This window comes from Camelus dromedarius, chromosome 15 (assembly GCF_036321535.1).
Source record: "Camelus dromedarius isolate mCamDro1 chromosome 15, mCamDro1.pat, whole genome shotgun sequence".
Classification (NCBI taxonomy): domain Eukaryota; kingdom Metazoa; phylum Chordata; class Mammalia; order Artiodactyla; family Camelidae; genus Camelus; species Camelus dromedarius.
Genome location: NC_087450.1, coordinates 47,956,849 through 47,984,207, shown reverse-complemented (window position 1 = coordinate 47,984,207; position 27,359 = coordinate 47,956,849). Strand labels below are relative to the sequence as shown.

At 52.9% G+C, this 27,359-nt stretch overlaps 1 protein-coding gene across 1 annotated transcript in view; it reads left to right on the top strand.

Moving 5' to 3' along the window:
- KLHL29 (kelch like family member 29) overlaps positions 1 to 27,359 on the top strand; it is a 295,682-nt gene that overhangs the window by 220,512 nt on the left and 47,811 nt on the right. The window contains exons 4-5 of the mRNA XM_031466646.2: positions 12,932 to 13,073; positions 15,884 to 16,396. Of these exons, the coding sequence (XP_031322506.1) occupies positions 12,932 to 13,073; positions 15,884 to 16,396 (655 nt within the window). The remainder of the gene's footprint in view (positions 1 to 12,931; positions 13,074 to 15,883; positions 16,397 to 27,359) is intronic.

Genomic DNA, 27,359 nt, shown 5'->3' with positions numbered 1-27,359 from the left:
TCTGATCAGAATGAAGATGGGACGTGCTATCAGGAGGCCCACGTGCTACCAGCTGGACAACTGTGTGTGGCCGCCCAGGCTGGCTGGGTTTCCCCTAGAAGTTCTCTGATCCTGCTTCTGCCCTTGTACCTTTCATTCCAAGCCCCTCCTTCCTGGGAAGCCACCTGGCATGTGCTCAGCGTCACTGCACGAAGCAGGGCGTGCATCTCACTCCACTTACTGAGATGTTTAGGAGCAAGCAAAGGAAACTTCTCGTGTCTGCATATTTAAGCGCTTTTATTAAGTGGAACAAGCTATTTCTGAACACGAGAGTGGCCAACAGCCTTAGAGGAAATTAAAATGAACCATGACAATGGAAAATTGCACAGGGGCATGGCGGATTCTCCGGAGATAAATACAACAAGGCTTTCAACAGCATTCGGGAAAGACTAGAGATCATGGAGATTATGTTGTGAGAGAAAAAAGCAAACCACCAGAAAATTAGAGCTCAGGCTGGTGGGAGGACCAAGCGTATGCTGGCCAGGCCTGTGGGTGGCCCTCCACTGAACACCTTCAGGGTCTGCTGGACAAAGTGGGGCAGAGAGACAACAGGCAGATAAAGCTCAACCCAAGTCAGCAAGCATTTTCTCAACATCTACTGCATGCATGCTTATGTGTGTGCAAGGGACTGAGCAGTGTTCCCCCCAAAATTCATAGGGTTGAATTCCTCCACCCCCCAATGTGGTGGTACTTAAAGAGGGGGCCTTTGGGAGATAGTTTGGTTTAGATGAAGTCATGAGGACGGGGGCCCTCAGGATGAGACTAGTGTCCTTATAAATAGAGGAAGAGACTAGAACTTTCTCTCTCTGCCGTGTGAGGCCACAGTGAGAAGGCGGCTGTCTGCAAGCCAGGAGGAGAGCCCTCGCCAGAACCCCACCATGTTGGCACCCTGATCGCCGCCTGCCAGCCCTCAGAATTGTGGGAATTTCTGTAGCTATGTCACCCAGTCTATGGTATTTTGCTATGGCAATGCAAGCTGACTAATATAGAGGGGGACTGAGATGGACACCCCAATCTGAGCCTCAGAGAACTCCTGGGTTTTGAGAGTTGTAAACTGGCACACCTAAGGGTTCAACAGATACCGGCTGTTATGATTATGATTCCTCCTGTGCACTCCCCTCGGCCAGAGACCACTCATTGCTGTGTCTCCAGCACAGGATAGCTTCTCAGTAAGTGTGGGGTGAATGAATGAGTGACTGAATGATACGTCTGACGGTGGCAGGCCCAGGCCTGGAACGGGCGGAGCTGTGGTATCCAGGCAGCAGTGCAAGGAGGCGAAGGGAAGGAAGCCCACACAGCCTGCTGAGGAAAGGGTGTCAGTTGAGGGGCTTTGTCTGGATCCCCTCTCCCTGACCCAGGATCCAGGCAAGCAGCCACAGGCAAAAGACTGTCAGGCCATCTCCTATCCGTCTCCAGGGTGAGTCTGGCCCAACGGCCCCAGGCATGGTGCAGCGCCTGCCCCACCCTCTTGCAGGGCAGGGCCGGAGCTTGACACTGCTCTGCTCACCCAGAGCCCCACGCCTCCTCCCACATCACCCCAGAGGAGAAGGCTTTCCGTCCTTCTACCCCAAGAGGCCCTGCTTCCACCTCTCCCGCCCCTCTTCACCACCTGTTAAGGATTTTACCACTTTCCCTCTTGCACCTGGACCTCCAGTGAGTTTAGATAGAATCTGTCTGTACCAGAAAGCTTTCTGAAGCCTAAAAAGATGGGCTGGAGCTGAATGATGCCATTTCCTTAAAAAAAAAAAAAAAAAAACACTTGACCCACCTCAGTTCTGAACTACTGTAGCTAAGCTGGACTGTGGCCAGAGGGCATGCCCCTCCCTCCGGACCCTGTCTGGGCTGCGCTGCTCTCCCTACAGAAAGCCCAGGTGGGAGAAAGCACCAGGCAGTGGGGAAGGTCAACTGATCAGTGTCCCCCGTAGGGCACTTCCGGAATATTCTGCCGCAGAGCAGGTCATCCCACCAGACTCCCAGCCCCACACTGCATCGGACTGTAGGCTCCAGTCCTGAGATGCACACCCAGGCACTGACTTGCTTCAGTGAGTCTTGAAGTCCTGGCAGTAAAGCTGCTTCAGCCCCTTCCGCTGTGCCTCCCCATCTGAGGAGCCGCCTCACAGCGACATTTGTGCTGCATTGTTTGTTTCTTTGTCCTGCCTGGCCTCGAGGTGACCCTGCCACAATCCTCCCTCTTATTAGGCTTCTAACGAGGTCGCTGAAGATGTCTGTGTCAGGACCGTCTTACCGGGCAAGAGAGTCAGGCTCTCAATCGACTTCTGCTCGGAGAGTCAGCCGTGAGAGTCACGCAGCACAGGGCTGAGAACTCAGAACTGGTCCCTCTCGCTGGCGAGCCTTTGTCTGTAACAAAAAACAAGGGAGGCTTCATCCAGGCCCACAGCTCAAAAGGTGGACCATGAGTTTGAATAGGAGTGTCAGGTGTTTGTTGAAGGAGGGACCCCAGGGGAGCTGCAGACAGCGGGGCCAGTACTCATTCTTGGGGTTCCTTCTGGCTCGGCGGGTCCTATATGCAAGGAAATCATATTTAATTCTAGAATGCCCTCTTCAGAGGGGCTGGGAGAGCCTTGGGGGCAGAGGGGCCAGGCCAGTCCCCAGACAAGCTGTCCTTAAGAGCCTGCTGCTTCCCCTGCCTGGGGTGGTTAAGAGCCCACTCCAGGAAGGCCTGGCTCCAAATTTCTGTTTGGCGTTCAGAGGGTCGGCCTCGGAGGGCCGGGCCAGATGAGCACATAGTTCAGTAACAGACCCGCGTTTGCCCGCACCCTCTCTTAGCTCAGCTGCCCTGTACAGTGGACTTTTCCTCACCAGATTCACTGAGGATTTCAAATCTGAAGATAACGAAAGCTCCTGGATGTGGCTGTGGTCTGATGTGTGTCTGCGATTCTGGAGCTGTCCCCGGGGAGGATGGGCAGGTCACAGGCTCTGAGGCTGGGAGGTCAAGGGGTGGTCCCAGAGTCACCACCTGCAGGGCCAGCATTTGGGAAACGTCCATCAAAGATCAGAGCAGGGCTGCCCCTGCCTCGCCTACCTTCCCACCCACTCTGGCGACAAGAATGAAGCTGGGTCGCCTCGCTCTGGAGGGAGCTGCGTTGTCACCAGTGTGGAGGTGAGCAGGAACAGGCCGGGCAGGTTACAAGGCACATGGCTGTCGGGGGAGCCGTGAGGGCCGATTGAAGGGGGCGATGAAAGGCCGTCCCAGCGCCGCGAGCAGGTGTCCCTCGCTCTCCTCCGTCTGGGCCACTGGCTCCCTCACATCACAGGCGTCTGCTGAGGGCCAGGCCTGCCCTGCACCTTTCAGCAGAATGAAAGGGAAACTGATATCAGAGGGGAGCTGAAGCACAGGAAAGGCCTCTTTCTTTTCAAAGACTTTCGTTTGTGATGGGCTTTTTTTTCTAGGTGATCTTATTTCAAAGCCCCTTTGAAAATTTTGTGGGTTTTTGTAATGGATGAAAAGTTACTTGGAAATGGGACTAAGAAGTTTTCAGTTGAAAGTTGTTAGAGAAACGTTGAAAGCTTTGAGTTGTAAGGTTCCGCCAGATTTATCATTTCCTTTGTCCACAAGGCCCATCCGTTGGGAGGGGGCCTGGAGGAAGGGGCTGGGGGCCTGGACAGGGCACACGAGAGAGCACAGTGCACAAACCGGCCCCAGCCACGGTTGCTTTATGTTTGCAGGGGAGGCCATCTGAGCTGAAGTTTCAGCAAAAATGTTTCCAAGGTATAGACTTTGATGTTGGAAAAGGGAAAAGCAAATATGCTTCCAGAATACTATAGGAAGCTGGGTTCTGTCAAAGACAATGGCTACCACACAGAGGTTTCAAATCAGAAAAATCATTATGAAAGAAGATAGGGCCCAAACGGACTTGAGAGAAGGGGCCAGAGCAACACTGGCGTGAGCCCTGGAACAGATCCACGCTGGAGAACCGGCAAGAGAAGACGCCAGTGAACAGCGCGGCAACCAGGCAAGGCACGGTACAGAGACTGAAGGGAAGAGTTTCAAGGAGAGGAAGACAATGTTAGGGATCAGAGAAAAGGGAGCTGCTGGCTTTGGTGTTGGGAGCTGACTGTCCATTTAAAGGGGATGGTTTCACTGAAGTGCAGGGGTGGGAAGAGTTAAGGAGTGAAAGCTGAGGGTAACAGGGGTGGGTACCAGGTGTCCTGAATTCCATGTGGATGACCACAGAATGGGGGGGAATAGGAAGGCAGATGGATGCTGGAATGGCAAGTGAAGTGGTCAAACAAGGATTTTTTGGTCCCCAGGTTGGAAAGCCAAGGGGAAGGGGCTGGTGGAGAGGGAGAGGGAGTAGGGTGCTGAAGGGAGAGGGGACATGAGGGGTGGAAGTGCATCACCAGCTTTGGAGAGGGTGCCAGTCTGGGCCGCCCTGGTCTGAGACTGAAGAATTGGCCCCATTGGAGAGGGCCAAGACTTCACTGGCAGGGGTTGGCGGAACACGTCCGTGGTGGCTTATGGTCTCGGGGGTCTGAGTGGGTGGGACAGATGATGGAAGCACACTGGAGTTGGCTCCCTGGCCCCAGCGTGCAGTCAGAGTCAGAGCAGAAGGCCCACTTGGGCTGGACACTGCGGGGGAAGGAGAGGCCATAACTGGTACTCCTGTGGTCACCAGGGTAGGGATCCAGTGGTAACCCCAACAGGGTAAAGTGGACACGGCCTTGATATGGGGCTGTCCACCACAGCAGGGGTGGCCTGGGAACACTCCAGCCATCACAGAGCACTTCTGAGGGTCTTAGAATGGAACAGACCTGGGTTAGAGCCCCAAGTCTGTCATGCTGTAGCCATCATCGAACTTCTCTGGGCCTTACTCTCATCTGTAAAATGAAGGTGAGAGCAGATTTCCTCAGTAAAGGAAATCACATCATGTCTGGCCTGTAGGAGGCGCTCAATACACGTGAGCCATTAGGATGGCAGCAGGCCGGGCAGCCCCCTCTCACCTGTGCCTGGCATCCGTTTATGGCTGGGGTTTGTTGGGTCCTTATGATGATCTAGTAAGAGAGAGAAAGCACCAGAGGTGGTTGACGGTTTCAAATTAAAATGTTCGCAGATGACCCTCAGGCTGGGCACGAAGCCTGGAGTTGCAGGGCCAGGTTAGGGGCTGACCACTGGTCTCTTCAGTTCTATCTCCCACCCCAGCACTTGGCTGCCCTCGACAAGCTGTCCCCCAGGGTCAAGCCCATCTTACTCCGCTCCCTTACCCACCCCCATCACATCCTCTGCCGCCACCCAGGCTCCTGGCAGGACGCTTGCCCTCCAGAGCCATCATCATATTCCGTAATATGATTGGAATCTGAATATATATTTAAAATGACAAGTTTGAAATTAAAATTTAAATAAAGAATTACTTTTCTGTAAGTTGCTCCGAAAGCAGTAATTTAGCAGCAAATTGATAGAGAAAGGTAAGCACTGGTCCTTTAAACCATCGTGCAGTTTCCGGCATGCAAGCCAGAAGTGTCTCAATTTAACACATCATTGGTTAGTATTATTAGAAATTTCACCGGGCTCCAGAGCGCATTGTGGCGCTGCTCAGAAGGGGTGCCAAGGGCGCAGCCTGGGTTCAGCAGGGGGCAGCCTGGTTAATGAGGGCAGGAGGGGCTCTGGAGAGCTTCCCCTGGCCCCCAGTGGGGATTTAACTGCGATTATTTTCTTGTCTGTAGTTCAGTAGCAATCATGAAACGAGAACTGCGAGGCCCATAAATGCCATTTGGTCTTCCCAGAGGCCACAGATTTATAGGTCTGGTGTCTGTCAACTCGTTTTTCAGGCCCCTTGAAACCTAGACTGGGAACAGAAGTCCCTGAAGACAGCATCACCCATCTGGCTCCCATGAGCCACATGAACAAGACCCCAAAAATCCGTCCCAATCAGGACCTGCCCAGCAGCATCAGCCCCTAGGTTCCCCACATTGGGGCACAGAGACCTGCAAACTTGAACGTCATTTCCCCACACAGTGAGGTCCATGAACTGCGTCAGTTGGTAGGCTTGTTAAAGAGTCACATTTGGGTCCCCTACTCCAGATCTACTGAATCAAAAGCTCTGAAAATGGGATCCAGAAGCCCATGTTTTGGGGTTTTTTTAACATTATTTATTGATTTATAATCATTTTACAATGTTGTGTCAAATTCCAGTGTTCAGCACAATTTTTCAGTCATACATGGACATATACATGCTCATTGTCACATTTTTTTCTCTGTGAGCTACCATAAGATTTTGTGTATATTTCCCTGTGCTATACAGTACAATCTTGTTTATCTATTCTACAATTTTGAAATCCCAGTCTATCCCTTCCCACCCTCCACCCCTCTGGCAACCACAAGTCTGTATTCTATGTCTATGAGTCTATTTCTGTCCTGTATTTACACTTTGTTTTTGTTTGTTTGTTTATTTTTGTTTTTGTTTTTTAGATTCCACATATGAGCGATCTCATACAGTATTTTTCTTTCTCTTTCTGGCTTCACTTAGAATGACATTCTCCAGGAGCATCCATGTTGCTGCAAATGGCATTATGTTGTCAGTTTTTACGGCTGAGTAGTATTCCATCGTATAAATATACCACATCTTCTTTATCCAGTCACCTGTTGATGGACATTTAGGCTGCTTCCATGTTTTCAGAAGCCCGCCTTCTTAACAGCGCCCCTAGCATCTTCTAACATGCACTCACATGAATCAGAGGACCCCTGCCATGGAGGTGGTCGATGCTCTACCTGTGTGATCTTGGAATCCTTGCTCTCATGGATAAACTGCAAGCCCTAGAAAGCCAGCCGTCTAGGTATAAACCCCTGAGCTGACGTAAAAAACCCAGGCACCAAAATATCCTCCTCTGCAGCCTAGATTTCCACCATTAGAACACTGTTCCTTTAAGTAAGAATTGCTTTCTGGCTTTCACCTTTGTAGTGTGAGGGACCCTGAGAGGGTCCCACACTCGGTCCCCGATACACCAGTGTGAATTAGTTTACCAAAAGCTGGCCTCTGTCAGTCCCCATAGGTGGACTTGGGCACCATGATGCCCCTAAGTGCCTTGTAGGGGGAGGGATGCTGAAAAGGAGGTGAGATGTCCACTCATTGCAGGGAGCAGACTGTCCAGCTATGTTCAGTCCTGGAATGGGCAGCTGCTAGCAGGTGATTCCCAGGGCAGCTCAGGGCCTCATGGTCGTGGTCGGAGAAGCCTGAGCACCCACGTCTGCTAGGAGCCCCATGGGAACCTGCTCTTGCTGTTCTCAGAGGAGACCTGAGATCCCTCCAGAGTGAGGGGAAAAAGGAAATAAGACCATTCACTGCCAATGCTGGGCCCAGGACACCAGAGCCACCACCATGCTTGTGCTCCCAAATCAGCGTGGCTCGGCCACTCACCTCTGCAGAATGTGGACTTGGAGCTGTGCTGGTTTCCTCGCATCACCCGGCTCCCAGACTGAAATCTCACTCCAGTGTGTCTAAGCAGCCGGCATAGGCCTGTGCTCTAGCTGCAAGGGAAGCTGGCAGGGCACGTCCTGGCTTCTGCCTCAAGATAGGGGCGAGACAGCGGTGTTCAAAAGGGGCCAGGCAGTGAGGAAAAAATTTGTCAAACGTCCACTGCAGGGCTCAGGCTACATCAGCAGTCCCTCGTCAGAAGGGGCCCTTGGAATACAAAGCCAGGGGCTGTGGGGGTGTCTCACCAAAGCTGGTCTTTCCCAAGTTGGGTGGGAATTCCTGGGAATCATGAGATAAAAACCAGGCTGCAGATGAAGCTTGGAGTGCAGTCAGCCCTGGGTTGCCCCCTGCTGTCCTCCCTGTGGCTTGTGTCCATCAAGGCCATTTCTCACCCCCCTCAACCCCCTTCCCCTCAGCTGGGTGTGCCTTGGTGTCCTGTGGTGATTCTGGCCCAGAGGAAGTATTGTCTGATCAGTTAAAGCAAGATGAGGGCTGGGGGACTCCAGGCTCCCCTGTGGGGAGGGGGCTCACTGCTGTATTCAAGGACACTCAGCAGATGGCAGTCCCTACCAGCGTTGTCACACCACACCAGTGACAAGAGTGTTCAGACTTGCAGGCTCCAGTCTGTGGAGGCAGGTTCCTTGGCAAGAGAGGGACATGAGTGCTGGCACTGTCCTTCCCCCTAGAGGAGGCCCACGTGAACCCCGGAAGTGGACTCTGGAGTCTGGCTCTGCCAAATGTATCGAGGCTGGAATCACACCAGCTGCTGTGGGGTCCTTTGATGGCAACTTTGGCCAGAATCACCTGCCTTATTGAGTCCTACCTAGCTTCTGTGGTCCAACATCAGCTCTCCCTGACTTCCAGGCTCCGTTTATTCACCCCCTTCTGACGTTCTTGGGTAAATAGCGGAAGAAGCTGAGTTCTGGTTTCCAGGCGATCCCCCAGCCCCACGCAGGTAGGAGTCAACCTCAGCACGCCACATCTACCATGCCCAGGAGGGGCGAGAGGGGGTCCGTGGACTGGGCCACTAGGCCTCCAAGCAGCCTCCGACAGCATCCAGGGCAATGGTGTTAGGGGTCCCAGCACATGAGGCCCTCACGGTCTGGAAAGGTCATCTTCCCAGTGAGGGGAACTCACTGCATCAGGTTTCCCAAGCGCACTAAGCCACTTCACATCTCTGTTCGGTTACTCTTCTGAAGTGCACACTGTGCACTCATGAACCAACAGTGATGAACACTCCCATTGTTGGTCAACACAGTAGTGCAGAGACCGTGCCTTCATTCATTCGTTCCCTGGGCACCTACACCCGGCTGGCCCCAGCTGGGCCAGGCACCATGCGGGTCCCTGCCATCCTGGAGCTCACCCGCCCGTATCGGCCCTGGCAGGTCAGTACCAGCCCTGGAAGGCGGCGTTCTGAGGCTGTGATTATCACATGCTCAGGGCATGGAGTGAGAACAGTCAAGGCATGGGAGGGTCCCAGGGTATACCTTCTGGTCATCTTTCAAACCTCTCTGACCACCTGGCATGCTGCTGGTCTACAAAGAAAAAAAGGGCTCCCTCTGGGTGGACAAATTAGCCAAAGCTCCCTCCTGGCTGTCGAAGCTTCGTGGGTGCACAGCCTGGTAAGCAAATGGTGCTCTGTGGGAGGAAAAGCACCTCTGCCTCCCCGGGGGTGTCAGCCCCCTTGTCCCTGCTGCCAGGCATCCTCACACAGTGCCCCGCTTGCAGCCCCACGTGCTGTCCCCTAAATGGAGCAGGGCCCCGGTGCCGCTCTGTGGGCGACGAGTAACTGATTCACCCCAAGCTGATAGAGCACAACCCAGGGGCCCCGGGAGGCTTGTCGCTGGTGGAGGTTCCTGACCCCTCTGACCTACAGGCGCTTCAGCCCATGGCACCCTTCACAGAGCGTCATCCGTAAAGGATTGGGGTCCTTAGTGTTCTTCAGTCACTGAAAGAAGCGGGATGCTGTCAGCCACCGTAAAAATGTGACCTTTGAAAATTTACAAGAGCTCGGGGTTTAAAAGCTACTGCGTTAATGATGCATCCCATTAGCATCTCATTAAAGGGAAGCAGAGAGAAGACTGCTCGGGCCAGATGATGGGCATGTAGGGCCACTTGGAGGAACCGGACAGGAGGAGGGCTCTCCTCGGCTGCCGGTCTGTGCTGTTGCCACCGTGTCACGGGAGCAGAGCAAGGCCAGGAACTCAGGGGAGAGGCCAGGTGTCTTCATGGCTTCACTGATGTCCTGGCAACGGCAGTGGGAGGGGTTGAGAGGAGGCTTCTTCAGCCCTCCCCTCCTCGCCCAGCCGGAGCTCTTCTCCTAGTTGTTGCCTGTACATTCTCGGGGGTTGGCAGCCCCCTAGCGAGAAGTGAAACTGGGGGAGTCCTGGCATTTGGGCTGGGGGTGAAGTTGTTGACCTTGGGGACTCTGAACCAAGGGGGAAGGCTTAGTAGGAGCAGAGTTCAGAGCCGGAGCTGCAGACCCGCACTTGGTCACCTCGTGTTTTCTTTGGGCCTAGGGCCCTTTGCAGGAGGACGGGGCTCCGGTCGGGCCGAGCTGCCTCACATCACCTGCTGCAACATTCCTCATCACCTGGCCAGCCGGGCGCCAGGGCAGGGCGCCCAGCCCGCGTCCGTGTTTTCTCTGGAGGGAGTGAAGGAAGGAATGTTCATTTCTTTATTTCAATAAAATAAATAAAAATCCTGACTTGTAAGTTGCTCATAGCTTTAGAGGTTGCTAGTGCCAAATAGAATAAGTGAGTCCTTATTTATCTTTCCTGAAGCAAAAAAGATAGGCTGTTTTCCTTCTCATAGCAGCACCACTGTCTCGTACATAAGAGCTCACTTGTAACAGTCATGAAAGACGCAGGTAGGCAGCATGCCTGTTGTAGCCACAACTCGGCCCCCAGCGCCCAGCTTCCTTCTGGGGCTCAGGTCACAGTCGGCTTGGCCCGGAGCAGCCCCTTGAGAGCAGGGCTGAGTCTCAGTGACCGCGCGTCCTCCGTGCCGTGGGCAGGGCCAGGCACAGAGCAGGGGCCCAGGCTTATTTAGTGAAGAATCAACCGACGAACCAGCAAAGGTGCAAGAAAGCAAGCCAGCAGGAGCGTTTTGCAATCAGGGGCCTGAGGGAAAATGGGCAGTTTTTTAAGTTCAGAAACTCCCCTAATTTTAGGGCAAAAACTGGACTTCCTAAAGTGTTAGAGGCTGGCTACCCACTCTCAAGGAGGAGACCCCAACCACCCCTTCTCGTGGCAGTGGCTGCTGTAAAGGCCAGGCCCAGGGCCTCCAAGTTCACAGAGCCTTTCCCTACCCTGTCAAGTTGCCAGGCTGGGGGGTGGGGGGGATCATGAAAGCTGATTCAGCAGTGGGGAAGGGCAGCTGCAGGAGGACCTGGAAAACTTAACCTGCCTCTGGCCTGGGAGGCCGCCAGGAATTCCAGGCAGCAGAGAGGGGCCGCAGCGCCCCCTACTGGCAGGAGGTAGTTCTGTACTGCCAGGGGTGCTGGTGAGGAGGCTGGGGTCTCCACATTCAAATTTCACCCCAGAACAGGGCCCTGAATGGGACATCACACAGGCTCCTTCCCCCAAGATGCTTCTTATGATGGAGGAAGCAACATCTGCACCTCTGAGCCCACCAGCACCCCAAGAACCTGGGAATACAGAAAGGGCTGCAGACGGGGCACACTGGAAAGCTGTCTATTCAGAGAACGCTGTAAAAGCCACGTTATTGTTCCCTAAGTTCTGTAAGACTACTAGAAGTGTGGCAAAATCCCCAGCCCTCTTGCCCACCCGAAGCGCCCATCTGTCCCACAGACAGAAACAGAGCAGAGGCCTCTGATAAGGAAGCTTGTCCACTGAATTGTTCTGTCCTCAGGAGATTCAGTCTCTTCTTTTGTTTCCTGTGCTGTTCACAGAAGCAAAGCTTCTGAAATGCAGGCCAAAGATAAAGTGCAGCCTAATGCAATTAGCTCAGTGCAGCCTACGGGTCCTAATAGGATGTGGCTCCCGCTCCTCCCAGCAGGCCCTGATGCAGGCGCTGTTTGTCATCTGCATTATGTATCAAAGCCCTAGTAAGGCCTTCCTCCCTCCCACCTGCGGGTACTCCCCAGTCAGCCTGGTGAGGAGAGTCCCGCTGCTCAGAAATGCCCAGTAGGGGGCGCTGCCCCCCACCAGCTGGGTCACTTAGTTGGCTTCCAGCAGAAGTCCAGAGCACCGTGTCCTCATCTGAGAGCAGCCTGCAGATGTCCCTTGAGGTTCCTTTGGCCTTCTGTGGCTGTCCCCAGTGGGCATCTGACCCCACCTCACCGTTTACCTCAAACCTGGTTGGGCTCTGGCTGCACTCCTGGGCGTTGTGGTCACTCTTCTTGGAACCACCTCTGTTGAGACTTGTGCCCCCTCACATCCCAGTTATCCCAATCCTGGGCTCTCCAACTATTTTTTTCTTTATTTATTATAAATATTATAATATTATAATGGCAATGGCCACAGGAGAAAATTTGGCAAATACAGAGAAGTGTAGACAAGAGAATGAAAGTTTCCTTGAATCCTCTCACCCAAGAATAAATAGTCCTGCTAACATTTGGGGGTTTTTTCCCCTCCTGCACATAGAATTTTACGTGGTGAGGTTATATTTGTGTCCTTTATGTCCTGCCTTTCTCACTTAACACTATGGTGTAAGCATTTTGCCAACTCGTTAAGAACTCTTAGTAACCATGATTTTTAATGACTATATAGTATTTCACCATAAGGTGGTAGTTCAGGGAGACCAATGCCGTCCTAATGTTTGTTTTTGCCCTGAGGTTTATTTTCACATTAATCTAAGTATCTAAATTAGTGAGTGAGATCTGGGAGCAGGGAACCTGCCTGCTTCTGCAAGGAGGAGCTGAGGGTCCCAGTTACGATGCTCCCTGCCTTCCGCTCTGGTGGCAGGACTGAGCTATCCTCCTAGGAGCCCCAGTCCCCACCCTCCCACGTGTCCTCTGTGGAGTGGGACATTTGGGGCCTCAGAAGCCAGTGTGGGGGCAGGATGGGCCTGATGGTAACGCTTTGGAGAGCTGTCCTCTCACATGTAAAAGGGCTGGGCACCTGGGGCACTGGGCCTGGGCTGAGTACACAGTCAGTGCTCAACACATGCCCATGGATGTTGTTGTGTTTTATTAATAACTCAAGAACTGGGGGAACATCACTTCTCACAGCACAGAGCCCTCCCTCCTTTCTGATGGAGGAGTAGGTGGCGGGGGAGGCACCGGGTGGGTTAGATATTCCTGGAGGCAGGAGCTTAGCAGTGGCAACTGCTACTACAGGGCACCAGAATGCCCTGCAATTCCTGCGTGGAACAGGGTGCGGGGCCAGGTCTCTGCCTCTGGCCCCATGGCTCAAGCAACAGGAGTACTGCTGGAGGGTGGGCCCCGGGGCAGGACCTTTGCCAGGCAGTGCTCACCCTCCTTCTCTGCTTCTCCCCAGGCCCCCGGCATCTCCAAAGCAGACAATCAGTCCCAGGGACTCACGACCAGCATCCGGTGGGGGCAGACGCCCATCAATCAGTCCACGCCTTGGGACACTGATGAGCCACCTTCCAAACAGATGAGGGAGAGCGACAATCCAGGTGTGTACTTCTGGGCGGACAAAGACACCTGCGCCTGGGGCTGCGAGGGGTGTTAGAGGCCTCCTGAGTATCCCCAGCTCCTCCTGTGGTCCTGACCCACAGCCTGCAGCAGCCAGGACCTCAAGCTGCACTGGGGACAGGGCGGGGCTGGAGGCGGGAACTGCGTGAAATTCCCTGGGCAGTAGCTGTGTCTCTACCCATTACTCAAGAAAGTATTGGGAAGGGCAAGGGAGGGAGAGTGACATTGTAGGAGTGACTGAATCTGCTTCAAGTTAGTTGAATAGTTAGTCATACCTAAACCTCATTACTCTGATTCACAAAATTCCAAAGTCACACCTTCCAGTGAGGTTTTGCCTTGCCAATGGTTATGTGAGAACCGAGAGGCTCCTCTCCCTCCCTGAGATCTGGGAGTTCACCACCTTCTACAGTACCTCCGGCCTTCTTTGGACAGCTCCAACTATAACAAAAGCCTTCCTTGTTATCTCCCATTGGTCCCAGACCTCCCCCTGGGATACACAGAACATGTGGGCTTGGCCATCCGCACCACGCCCTCCAGGTATCTGAAGACCCTGGCTTATCCCCTCTCCAAGTCTTCTGCAGACTGAACACCCCACATCCTTCAGCACGCCCTAGAGCCCATGGCTTCCAGTCCCTTTACCTTCCTGGGGGTTTTTTCCTCTCTCTGCATCACTCAGTGCCAACCCCCAAAAAAGCTCACAACTGGTCTGCAGCACCTCCTCCATTCAGCCCCTCTACCTTCATCATTGTAGCCTTACATCACTTCTGCTCTGCTGGCAGCCACATCACATCCTGTCTCAACAGTAAGACCCCAAGACTGTCATGGTGGCTACTCTGACCCCTGTCCATCTCCTCACAATCTGGCTTAAGCAGCTGGGTGTGGGAACCCAATGGCAAGACCCTGTCAATATCTCCTTGTATGACTCTTGGCATCTCTTAGATGCCTGCTTTTATTGCTGACCTATGCCTAACCCTCCCAATATTATGTCCCCTGCAGACTTGGCCATAAGTCTTCCATACTGTCATCAACATCATTAGAGACCTCCCTTTATGTTCCCAGCATCCTCTAGGCCATTCGCAGACTCGTGAATCAATCACCCCTGCGGCAGTACCTCTCTCTATGTTCACCATACGGAGCTCGCCAGCTGTGCTCTCAAGCTTTGATGCGTTTTTCCAGGCTGCCGGGCTAATCCTGGAGAGGACTGAGCTTCAGATGATATGCCTTGTCCTTAAGACACCAGGCTAGCTCACAGTGATGCCACCTCCTATTCTTCAGGCTGAGAGACGATCCCCCTGAGCTGGCTGGCACTGTTCCACTCACATTTGTCTGCTCCTAGTTTTCTCCAGCTTCTCTCATTACCAAAATCAGAACTATTTGTTATACATATTTATTATGTGCCTTGTTCTGTGTGTCACCTCGTTGCTCACAGCAAGTTGGTATTACTGACCCATTGCAGATGAGGAAACTGCCTCGGGGAAGGCTTGTGCTGAGGTCAGTCAGTTAGCAAGGGCAGAAACAGGACTAAAGTGCTGTCTGTCCGGTGCCAAGCCTGGCTTTCCACCACTGTGCCAAGTGGCTCCCCCTCTGGACAACTCCTTGGAGACAGCACCCACTGGTGGTTGGCACCATCTTGGCTCCTGCCCTGCCTCAAAATTATCTTTCTGTGAGAGAGCTCCAAGCCCTACCTTCCAGCCTCGGGCTGGTGGTCCTGAGTGGCTCCCCCAGTCCCCACTCTCCTTCAGTCTCCACCCTCAATCTACAATGCCACTCCAGAGGCACCATGACAACCAAGGTGGCATTCAGGTGACAGAGACTGGACCTGGACTTATTCAATCAGAGGTGGCCCTCCATGTCACAGTATCTTCCAGCTTCACTCACTGGCCTGCTTGGGTCACATCAGTGTCAGCTGAGTTCAGGAGGGCCTGGGCCCTATTCTGCCTGACTTAGGCACAGCTGGCTTTGCATCTTGAATTGGATCCCAGGAGGTATGTCTGACCCACTTGTTCAGCCAAAATTTCCTTCAGGCCCAAAATTGACTTCCCTTGTTTCCGCCAGGGCTGGCCACACAGAGGTTGGTTAAGACAAAGCCTGGCCCCCAAGCAAGGCTCAGGAAAGCAGCCCCTGCTAGCTTTCTCCCACTGCCCCTACCCATGGCTTTCCCATCCTGCACCGCAGGACCTTTGCACAGCTCCAGGCTCTGACACTCTCACCTTGCCCAGCCAGACACCTGCTATCTTCACAATCCAGCCTTCTCCCCGCCTTTCTCAGACAGTAATTCTCCAGAAAGGAAGGGAAAACGCCAACATTTATAGAACATTTAACACACGTCAGACACTCTGCTAATTTGGGGAGTTTTTTTCAAATACATTTTCCTCATTCAATTCTTCCAAGGAGGCATATGAGGTAGGTGCTGCTAGTTCTATTTAACAGATGGGAAGAATGAGGCCCAGAGGAGATAGGCAACTTGCCCAAGGCCCTTAGTAAGTGGAAGAGTCATTTTGAATCCAGATCTCTTTGAAGATCTCCACCTTTTTCTCGCAACTTTTGTTTTGTCTCAACCTCTCCCAGGCAGATTGTGTTTCCTCCTCTGAGCCCTCATGGCCATGTTTATATACTCCCAAAGGACTTATTTTGTGCCACTGTAATCACAGATCCTTAATCTGTGAGCCCCTGGACACAGGTATCTCGTCCACCTCTGTGACCCTGGCACCCAGCCCAGGGTCAGGGGCGGTCAGTGTTTGCTGAGTGAATGTGTAACGGGTAGATGACATCTCTTCCATCTCCCTTGCAGGCACAGGGCCATGGGTGACCACAGTGGCCGCCGGGAGCCAGCCTGCCCTGATCGCACACTCCTATGGAGTGGCCCAGCCTCCCACCTTCAGCCCAGCTGTGAACGTCCAGGCCCCGGTCATTGGGGTGACCCCCTCACTGCCTCCCCACGTGGGGCCCCAGCTCCCGCTGATGCCAGGCCACTACTCGCTCCCACAGCCGCCCTCACAGCCACTGAGCAGCGTGGTGGTCAACATGCCTGCCCAGGCCCTGTATGCCAGCCCACAGCCCCTGGCTGTTTCCACACTGCCCGGTGTGGGGCAGGTGGCCCGCCCAGGACCCACCGCTGTGGGCAACGGCCACCTGGCAGGGCCCCTGCTGCCTCCACCACCGCCGGCCCAGCCGTCTGCCACTCTCCCCAGCGGTGCCCCCGCCACCAATGGGCCCCCCACATCAGACTCGGCCCACGGGCTGCAGATGCTACGGACCATTGGCGTGGGGAAGTATGAGTTCACCGACCCCGGGCACCCCAGAGGTAAGTCCGGCTGCCCACACGCTCCTGTGTGCCCGTATCTGTGCCTCTCTGTGTGGTCACTAACACAGCACGGACAGGGGTCTGGGCCCTGGCACCGTGCTCTCCGGCGGCCCCTCACTGGTTTCATCCAGGCTGCAGGGGGGCCTCCCCTGCCCAAGACAGCCTGGCCTCAGACGGAGGAGGCAGAGGGGAAGGTGGAGGGCAGGACAAGGAAGGCGGGGGAGTGTGAGTGCACAGGAGGAGGAGGGGAGGGGAGAGCCTGCAAAGTTCCGGGGCCTTCCGCCTTCAGCCCAAGCCCGGGCCATTCTCACCTCTGTCCCAACGGCAAGCCAAGTGCAGGATGAGCAGGAGTCCTCTGCCCTTATTAGGGCTCCAAAGAACAGTCCCTGTGGGGACTTCTCCGTTTTCCACTCATGAGGACAGAGAACTGTCTGAGTCCCTGGCCAGAGAAGCACCCATCCCCCAGCCATTGGATGAGAGCAGCTCCCGGGCATGAGGCAAGGCCCAGGAGACACTCCTGGACCATCCTGAGCCAGTTCAGTGTTTTGTTTCAAGGACCCACAGGTGGTTCTGTGAGTCTTCAAGAAAGAGCTCTTCCAGCCTTGGCCTTCATTTAACTGCCCCCACCCTGCCAGCCCAGGGCAGTTTTCATTCTGGGGAACGCCAAGGCAGATCCTGGAGGACAGAGCCTGGGGTACACCAGGAAGGGGTTCTAGGCTGAGCCCCAGCCCGAGGGTTAGGGCAAAGGGCATCAGCAAACCAGCCTCATTCCCCATGACTGTCTGAAGGATTCGTCCGGCCAGAATGCAGAAGTGGATGGTGGGAGGACTGAGGCCCACAGACCTGAGGCTGGTGGGGCTTATCTGCCCCAGACTCGCATATACCATCAAGCTCCAGTCAGCCAGCCTCTGCTCCCACCGAGTGGAGAGGCGAGGCAGCCAGGCCTGGACCCTGGTGCAGGCAAGAGGATACATAATGGGTGATCTGCCCTGCTGGGTATCCAGGCCTCCTTTGAAAGGGGAGGAGGTGGTCTAGGCAGTGTGGACCGCAGGCATGACTTCTCAGCCTCCCTACTTATAACCCCTTGAGATGGCATCTCTTGGTGTGGTGGGAGTGGGCAGACCAAGGACTCCAACCAGCTTTTCGCATCCAGCCTGCTCTCACGAATTTCTATCTTTATCCCTTCCAGCAATTTTCAGGCCTTGTCAAGTGTCCCAACAACAAAGCCTTGTCTAGATCTCTGTTGGGTTTAATTCCGGATCTGATTGCGCCCTGACTGCCTTTGTTTTGGAAATCAGCACTAGTTTTAAATGACAAAATTATAGAAAATTACATCTAAATTTTGGTAAACTCTTGCTTTGTTTAAGATCTTTAAAAAAATTTTTTGACTAAATTCATTTTTTTTTGTTTGTTTGAATTGTTTTGGTTAAGCTCCCTCTCCCTTTAAAAAAGAAAAAAAAAAAACTTACTCCCAGTTTACATGCTGCCAACTCTGACATACTGGGTACTGGGTGTTCCGGCTGCTCCCAAGGCTGTGCCAAAGCCTGAGACACTGGGTGGGCTTCCCTCCCCCAACCCTGCGGGCCCGCCCGGGGGGCCTCCTGGGGCTGACGAAAGGTCTTGCCAACTTGCCAGTTTCAGTCATGCACCTAGGAAAAGGAGTTGTTCTGTGCAGACAGGTAACTGGCCCAGATGGGACTGGTCCCTGGTTTAGAGCTGGGATCCACCTCCCTGAAGCTGCCAGGCACAATTGCATCTGATCATTGTTAGGCATCTGAGTCCATAAGATCAAGAAGCTATCGGTGGTAGAGACAGGTCCCTGCTGGGCCCCCGTGTGTGCTGGGCCAGCAGGCCCTTGCAGGCCACGCCTCTAACATCCGTGTGGGACCAGTCAGTGAGAACTATCCTCTTTGGGCCTGAGCCCACAGACAGGAGGGGAGAAAAGAGGGGGTCCCAGGTAGGGTTCACTCTTCCAGTCCCTATGACGTACATTCAGCACCAGGTGAGGGCAAGGGATGGTGCAGGCTAGAAAGTGTTCCCGGCCCCGCCTTCTGGTGAGCCAGCTAGAGACCCCCAGCTCCAGCTGCTGACCAGCCCGTCATGCTGACTTCCATGGGTTTCCAGTGAGCCGGAGTGTCTCCAGAACTTGCATTTAACTCGTTTCTCTATTTACGGCTCTCATCAGCTGATTTAGTCCCTTATATTTGTGGTGAAGAAAGACAATGAAGTAAGCATATACACACACCTCCCAACTCAAGCCTGGGTGGTTTTTTTTTTTTAAGGTAATTTCTCCTTTCATTTCTAATCTTAAAAGCCTTTATTGCTAAAGCTATAATTTGTCTGTCAGCTCTAATGTCAAACAACTGCATATTTTTTAAAATAAGAAACCTGAATTTTGAAACCAAATCTTTGAAACTTGCTATGTGAGAATCATATTCCTGACAAGACCACGTGGGCTTGGATGTGGGTCACTTTTAATTTTGCCCCTAGGGATTTTACATCTCCGAAGCCCAATTGATTTCACACTCTGAAATGACAGGCAGCTGGCTCCGAGCGGGAACCAGGAGGCCCTGCGTGATGGCATCAACACTACTCAGAACTCTGCTTTAAAAAAAAAAAAAAAAAAGAACTTTCCTTTTCTCCTGTTCTCTGTTTGAAAGCTTGCCCGGCATTATAATAAGATCCACCATAGAACTCCTTGAGATCTAGCTCATTAAAGCCCCACGACGTTTCCTACCATTGTTTGACGTGACAACCTGGACTCTCGCGGGGTTGAGTAATTATGGAGAGATCCCCTCCACGAAGAACGGGTCTTGCCAGCCAGAAGGATGGGCCACTGGTATTTTTAGACTTCATTAGTGCCCTGATTTTAAATTTCACATTTTGTTTCTTGTAATTATCTTCCCATCGGCTGAGCTGAAATTTCAGTTGGGGCTCCGTTAGTCTGCCTTCCCAAAAAGGCCATTGGGGCTTTAATTTAAAACTTAACCAATTGAAAAATAAAGGTAGTGTGGAAATGCTTTTTGATTTGCAGTAGGTCAAGCGATTGTCTCTCATCTGTGACTAGAGAAGCCGGCTTGCGTGCAGCTCACTTTAATGAGTGTTATTTAAATGCATTGAGCACATATAGATTTTTCTTAGGAAACTTACAAGATAAACCTTTCTTTCTTGAAGAACAATTTGGGGGTGGGAGCAATCTGTAGGATTTCTTTTTTTTTTTTTCCTCGATTATATATTGAAAACTAATTAAAATAGATTTCATGTTTGCAAAGCGATAAGGGAGGAAAAAAGATTTAGTTCCACTTGAATCCCATTATAAAACACCTGAGCCATCGGTCTTGTTGGATTGGAACTCCTGGGCAGCGGTGGTGGCCAGCATCAGGTCTTGAGAGCCCTCAAAGTCTAGTGTCACTGCCCCGGTATCACGTGAGCCCACCTGTGTGTCACCACAGGGGTGCAAGATATTCATGTCACTCTTTCTAGCCCCTATCTTCTTCCACAAAGGATTTTTGGTGCCTAAGAGCATGGCTGGAGACCCTTTAAAGCCAGACACTGGGCCTAATGGTGAGCAGTAGAAAAGCTATTATATTTTCCCCTGCATGTCCAAGGAGCGAGAAGCCAGGCTGCACCTGCTCCCTCTTGCTTCTGGACCAAAAAGCAAAGTCCAGGGTGACCAGAAGTGGAGGGACCTGTCTCTTTTGACTTGCGATTTCATAGGCCTAGGGTGAGGGGCCATGAGGATTCTCAGGGCCGGGTGTCATGCAGTGGGGTGTGTGTAGCCCCTTCCTGTGGCTTTGTGTCTCCTCCTGTCCCACCCTTGCCCCTGGACCTCCACCCTGTAGAGCTCTGTCTGCCCTCATGCCCCTTCTGCTTGGACAGCAGCTGCCCCTGTCTCCACAAGTGGCAAAGACAGGATCCAGCAAAGATACTTTGAGGCAGAGTGAACAGCTGTGTGACTGGGGCAAGTCTTCTAACCTCTCTGAGCCTTCCTTCCCTCATCTTGAAAATGAGATGACAGTACCACAATCATCGGGCACATAGGAGGATTGAATGAGATCATGGGCTTGCCCGAACACAGCACTGTGGCCACTTACCACTGAAAACAGCTGTTCATGTCGACACGGGCCCCAGGTCTGAGGAGTTCAGCAGAGAGAGAGGCTGGTGGAAGGGTAGAGTGCAGGGTCCCCTCCCCAGTGCAGAGGAGATGGAAGAAGCACAAGCTTGTTCACAGGGCTGGCAGCCCCTGGTCAAGTGTTTAACGGGAGGGCCATGTTCCCCATCCCTAATAGGGAGTGGAAGGAGACACCTTCCTGGCTGGGGGACCCAGGACTGCTCCCCCCAGCCCTGCTCCCCCAGCCCTGGCGCCCAGCACAGATCTCATCTCTCCCTGCGCCAGCTTCTGTCACGCCAGGGCACACCGCTCCCTCAATAAACATTCTGGAAGGAGCTGGGGGTGCATGATAAAGCTGTTTGCCGACACATGGTTATCCCAGAGCCACAAAAGGTCCCAACTGAAATCATCTTCCCACAGATCTGCTCTTCCAGTGTCTCTGTCTCAGATCCGCCCTTATGCACTGAGTCTAGAAACTTTGGTTCTGCTTCCTCTGGGTTGATCCTCTCCTCTCCATCCCCACCATCACCCACCTTTTCAGACCATCATCACTCCTAGCCTGCATCGGTGGCCTCCCAGCCCACGGTGTGTCCCCTCCAGTCCAGGTCCATGCTGCAGCCAGAGTGATCTTTCCAAAATACAGGTCTGGTCCTGTCATTCCCCGCTGAATGCCTCCAGCAGCCCCACTGCTCTTGGGACAGAGCCCAGCCCTTGACATGGTCCTTCAGGGGCCGGCTCCTGCCTGCCCCCACCCCTCCGCTTCATCTCTTACCGTTCTGCTCGCAGGCTGCCCTGTAGCCACTCCGCCCCCTGAGTTCTCCCCTGTCTAGCTTGCTCTGGGCCTTGGCTGAGTGCCTGCGATACACTTTGCCTGTACCTGGGTCATTCTCCCAACTTGACTGCGAGCCCCTGGATTGGGGGCAGGCAAGGACTGCACCCCGTTTCCACCCCTAGTATCCCAGCCAGTCCCTGGCACTAAGAGATGCTCAGGAAGAGTTAGGGGAACAAAGGCACAAAGCACTGGGCGGGGAATTACCCAGTGAGGTTCTGTGACTTCTCTGCAGCTGCCTCCTCCCTTTGTGTGCTGACGGCAGGTTGGTGCTTGAGGGCATAGATGTAGAGGAAAGTCCGGGTGAGGCTTCATTCTGCAGCTGCATGGTCACCCTCCACACCTGTCTCACACTTCTGGGAACAGAAGTCCTTCTGTTTCAAAGTTGCTCCTGTACCCAAGCACGTCCACCAGATTACTTGCCCCAGAGCATATGAGATCTGAAGCTCTGCCTCAGTCTCCTCATCTATAAAAGGGGAATAATAATAGAACCAGCTTCTTACAGTTGTGAGGATTGATGGAGTTATTTTACATAAAGCCCTTAGAATAGTGCCTAGCACACTGTAATTACCATAAAAGTGTTTGCCATGATGATTTCCACTCCTGGTACCAGGACCATCTTTCAGTGTCCATGGCCTCTTAGGGGCCCAGGGTACCATGAGAAAGCCAAAGACCAGTTTGCCTTCCAGAGTCTTAGGAGATTGCATTAACATCATGATGTTCGAAGCATCTGGCTCCCGGAGGTCCACTTTGTACAAAAGAAAATTGCTTTCTCTCCTGGTAACATTTTACAGCCCTCCACCGTCACCATAACAACCAGAAGGAACAAGCCCATTGCTGGGACCTTTCCCCTAATTCCAGGGGCTATTTGTCTTGGGAGGGCTCTTCCCAGCCATCCACGGGGCTCTCAGCATTCTTTGACATTCAGTTTGATATTGGGGTGCCAAGGACACTGCAGGGGTCCTCCTCCATGACCATATCAATAGATGGAACAAACAGAATTGTGTCAGTCCTGCAGACCTACCAACCAAGGCTGCAGGTGAAGAGGGGGTTGGGAGCATGTGGCTGGCGCATGGCAGGTGGCCAGGAGCCCTGGTTCTGCACCAGGCTGCTTGGGTAGAATTCAAATTCCACTGCCCACTAACCCAATGAACTTGGCTAGGAAAGTGGTATCTCTAAACCTCTAAGTTATCTGTGACATGGGGATAATCATAGTGCCATCTTCTCAGACATGTTTTAAGGATTTAATAAAGTATGTAGAGTCTTAACACAGTGCCTGGCACAAGTCTGCAGACAATAATGTTAGCTGTTGTGATTACTGCCACTACTGTAAATTCTAAAGAATCCTGAGGGGAAAAATACTGTGTGGAGCACCTTTGGCTCAGGATACCCGTTATTTTTACAGCAAGGGTGTCCAAAATAATCTCCCAGATCTGACTGACTGAACACTCAACACAAATCTGGAACCAAACCCACAGTCCCACCATTACCCTAACATTCCCCTTTCCAGCCCCCAAATACACAGTTTCCCCCAGGAAATACATGACTTGGAGCCTGTGGAATTGAAAGTCCATCAGCCCGAGGGCTTTCCTCCTCGCCTGGATGGTACCGGCCCCCAGCCGGCCTCAGAAGGGCCTCCTTCCCTTCACAGGGCTCTGGCCTCCAGGGGTTTGTTAATCATTAATTGGAGGGTTGTCCAGGGCTTAACGGTTTTGTTAACAGATCATTTGACAATGAATGAACCAGGCAAGCGGAAAGAGGCTGCAAAGCAGCCTGACCACCCAGAGATAATGTCACGCTCGGAGCAGGAGGTGACCCCTGCGCCCCCGCCTGTGTACGTCCCTCTCGGGGCCCCACTTCTCAGCAGGGCACAGGCCGAGCGAGGCACTGTGGGCCCTCTCCTCCCAACCTGGGAGTGTCACGTGGGTTTTCAGCCCCAAATCTCTGCTAAGCATCTCTGAGGTCAGAAATCCCACTCTGCCCTGTCTGGCAGGCAGGGCCAGAGGAGTCCAGACGCCAGCAGGAACGCAAGGGCTCTTCGATGGGAGCAAAGGGAGGGAACATCTCCTTCCTGGGGCTTCAGGAAATGGTGCTGACCCACAGCAGGAAGCCAGCTGCCCTGGTCCCAAGCCCTGCCTTCTCTCAGGAGTGGCGGCCCGAGCAGACACCAGCAGGGGTGACCACTAGGTTCTAGACCACTGACACTCAGAAGCCACTGACAGGCTCGAGCCATGTCACCTCCCTCCCCACCACAACACCAGGCATTTATTGAGCAACTAATGTGTGTAGTATTAGGCACCTATTGTGTGCAGGGTCCACACTTGGCTTCTCCAGGCAAAAGATACAAGGCAGTGGGTCAGACGCATGCCCCATACAGGTCTCGGCTCCTGCTGAACGTGAGGCCTTGGTGATGCCCACAGTGATCCAGACACCATGCCAGGCACGGGGAGGGATGGAAGTCTTCCTGGAGGAGACTGTACTCTACGTGGGGGATCTGGGGGCCAGTAATAAGAGCTAAGAGGCTGGAAAAGAGAGGTCAATGTGGACTGGGCCTTTAAAGACAGTCGGAATGCTGCAGAGGAGGCAGGTGGAAGGCAGGCAGTTCCACAAACACCGCATCTTAGGAAGAATGCTTGAGATAAGCACCAGTGACCCAGAACTGTGATTTCTCGATATAATCACCACCACAGTTACCTACACACGCTTCTACTCAAATGGCTCACGGGGCTTGTCCTGATCCGGGACAGGCTCAACTAGTGATTTATGCTGAAGGGCCCACCCATGAAGTCCATTCTCTGAACTCTTGACATATAAAGTCCAGGAAGCCTGGGCTTGCCTCAGGCTGCCTGGCTGTCCCCGTCAGAGATGGCGCAGTAAGGATCCGTGATCTTGGGCAAGAGGCCATTTTCTCAGTCCCCAAGGCCATTCCGGTCTTACAGGGTGAAGACCACTGGCTCTCCATGAGCTTTCATCTGGGAAGGAAGCACTTGGGGGCCGCTAACCCCTGACTGGGAAATCAGTGCACACCCAGGGTCCAGGAATTCTTTGCAAACCTTCTTGTTACCTATCGTAACAGACATTAATGGTGAGTTTCCTGTTGCCTGACCACCATTCAAACAGCCAACGTGTGCCTTCTTGGCTAGGAAAGGCATGTCCTGTCAGGCTGACCCCTAGGGCTTTTCAGTTTTCAAGGTTGGGAATGAGTTTCAAGAGGAGGAGACTGGGCAGGGGTGGCATGCCTGCTGCCCGTCCCCGTGTGATGGGCAGGTAACGGTACCCCAAGCCATGACACCACGGCACAAACCTGGCTCAGTGAGAAACGATTTGGTTGAAACTATATCCATTCAGGAGTGCACTGATTATTCTAGAAATGAAAAAGGCAAAAAAATACACACATAGTAGGTTAGGAACACAAAACATTGTACAAACTGACTATACTACAATTAAATGGGGAAAAATGTATATCTATATACACCGTTTTCAGTGCAGCTCCGAGAAAATGTTCTTCTTTACTTTCCAGCTCTCCCTGCAGCCTTTTGGATGCCCGAGCACAGCGCCCTGAACTGTCTGGGCTTTGCCCACAGGCCTCTCACTGCCTTCTCCTCCCCTCCTCCCAGTGACCTCTCAGTGTCATCATGGCTCAGTGTCTCAGACCCAGGTCTACACACGTCCCAGGCAAATATCTACTAGTTTTTTTTTTGACCACCTTCTGCAGGGCCAATGTCATGAGCTACGTATGAGTCGGCTCAGGCCGCCACAACACAATACTGCAGACCAGGGGTCTTAAACAACAGAAGTGTGTTTCCTCACGGTTCTGGAGGCTGGAAACCCAAGATCAAGGCGCCAGCAGGGCTGGTCTCTGATGAGGCCTTGGCTTGCAGCTGGCCGTCTTCTCTCTGTGTCTGACGTGGCCTTCCTCTCTCTGTGCGTAGTCCCCTGGGATCTCTTCTTATAAGGTCCAGTTGGATTAGAGCCCCACCCTTATGCCCTCGTTTAACCTTAAGTACCTCCTTAAAGGCCCCATCTCTAAATACATTCACATGGAGGGTTAAGCTTGCAACAAGGATTTGTTGGAGTTGGGGGGGGGGGGCAAAATTCAGTCCATAGCAGGCTCAGTATGGGTCTAGTTGGCAAATGGAAAAGGTGGCCCCTTCCCACAGCACAGTGACCATACGGTGACAAACAATGTAACTGCGGGGACTTTGAATGGTTTATAGTTATATGAACCTTTTCATAAATTTGTTATTGTCATTTTTTTTTAATCTTCAAGTCGCTCATTCTGCTCCCAGTTAACTGAGCACTAACTGTGTTTTCCATTATTAGAATCATCTGTGTTTGGGGTTTACTATTTACTTCCATAGAACTTTCATGCTGGGAGGGATCTCAGAAGCCACCAAGTGGAAGCAGGAATCTGCCCTCCACCACTGGGGACTTAGCAGCGGCCACCCATTGCTAGATGGTTTATCCTGTTAAAACGGTCAAGAGCTGTCTACATGTGACTTCCATGGTCCTGCCCTCTGGGGCCATCAGGGCAAAGCTGGCCCCTGTTCTACATGACAGCCCTTCAGATTTGTGATGGCGACAGAATTTCCTTTTCTATAAATATCTCCAGTGATCTCAGCAGTTCATCCTGTGGGATCCTTCAGTCCTTTGCCACACTCGGGTCCTCCCTGGTCACACTCCACCTTGTCCATGTGCCTCTTAAAGGGATACCAGGCAACAGGGGACAGTCACCTCTTTGGTCCAGAGCATCACACTGCAGATAGTCTAACTTTTCTACAATAAGCATGACTTATTTGTGTAAAACACACACTTATACACATACAGCACACACACTCCAACTTCTGAATTAAAAGAAAAGAAAAAGAAAATCTTACAAAAGCCCTACTGTCCACTACACTGGTTCTTTGGGGTCTCCTGCCTCCTCCTCCTCATCAGGATCAGGACTGTGGCACACCCCCTTCACTTCGGAGCCCTTCTGCCCCATAGTCTTAGGCCATAGCAGCAAGTTAACCTTTGCACTCTGTTTTCAAAATTATTTCCTTTTGAGTCTAGGGCTTAGATGTATCTCAGCTCAGCCCACCCCGCCCCCACCTCCCAGCTGTGTTTTCCTAAGAACTCATCACCTGCCCCTGTGTCAGTGAGATTTCGCTCCTAAGCAACACTCCATCCCCCTCCTTCCCAACCGTCCGGTCCCTCCCCCACCACAATAGTGAACATCAGAGTAGGATGTTACCTTAAAGGTCATGTTTCAGGTGGGGAAACTGAGGTTCAGAAGTGTCACCAAGACACCACAAGAAACTACCTGTAGCAAATTCCCTGTGACACCCCCCTCACCCCCTAGGTGCCCCATAAAATTACTTCATCTGCTGCTAGAGGTTCTTCATCCTAGAAGCTTCCCTCTCCCCGCAGACTGAAACTCACGTGGAGACAGGCCTGGGGGCTGCCTGGGCTGCACTGGGCCCGACCACTGTGCCTCTCCAGGCCCTGCCTGTGGGGCACACACCACCAGGCCGCTGTGATCAGAGCAGCAGAGCGCACGGGAGCCCTGTGCTCACTGGCAGCTCCACAAGGCATGAGTGGGAGGACGGGGAAGGACAAGACACCCACACACTTACAGGGGGGCCAAGTCACAATGGCACCACATGGGCCAGGTCAGTGATGGCGCTGGGAGTGCGGTTTGATGGGGAGGAAATGTCCAGCAAGGAGAGGGAAAGATGACAAAGCAAGCTCTGTAACTCAGGCCCCAGGCCTCACCCCATCACCCCCATGGCTGGGGGCTGGTCCTGGACGTGCCTGTTTAGTGCACTCTTCTGAGCAGAGTTCCGCCCTCCAGGTCTCTACAGATACTGGGTGGTTTCTGGTTTTGTTTTTCAACCTGACCTTTCAAAACTGCTGTCATATTGTGGTTATTTCGGTATATTGAGGCCCATCTAAAGGGCCCAGCTCCTTCCTAGAAGCATGAACACCTTTGGTGGTCAGCCACGCTTGGCCATTAGAGTCCAGAGCCCCTTCGAGAACCA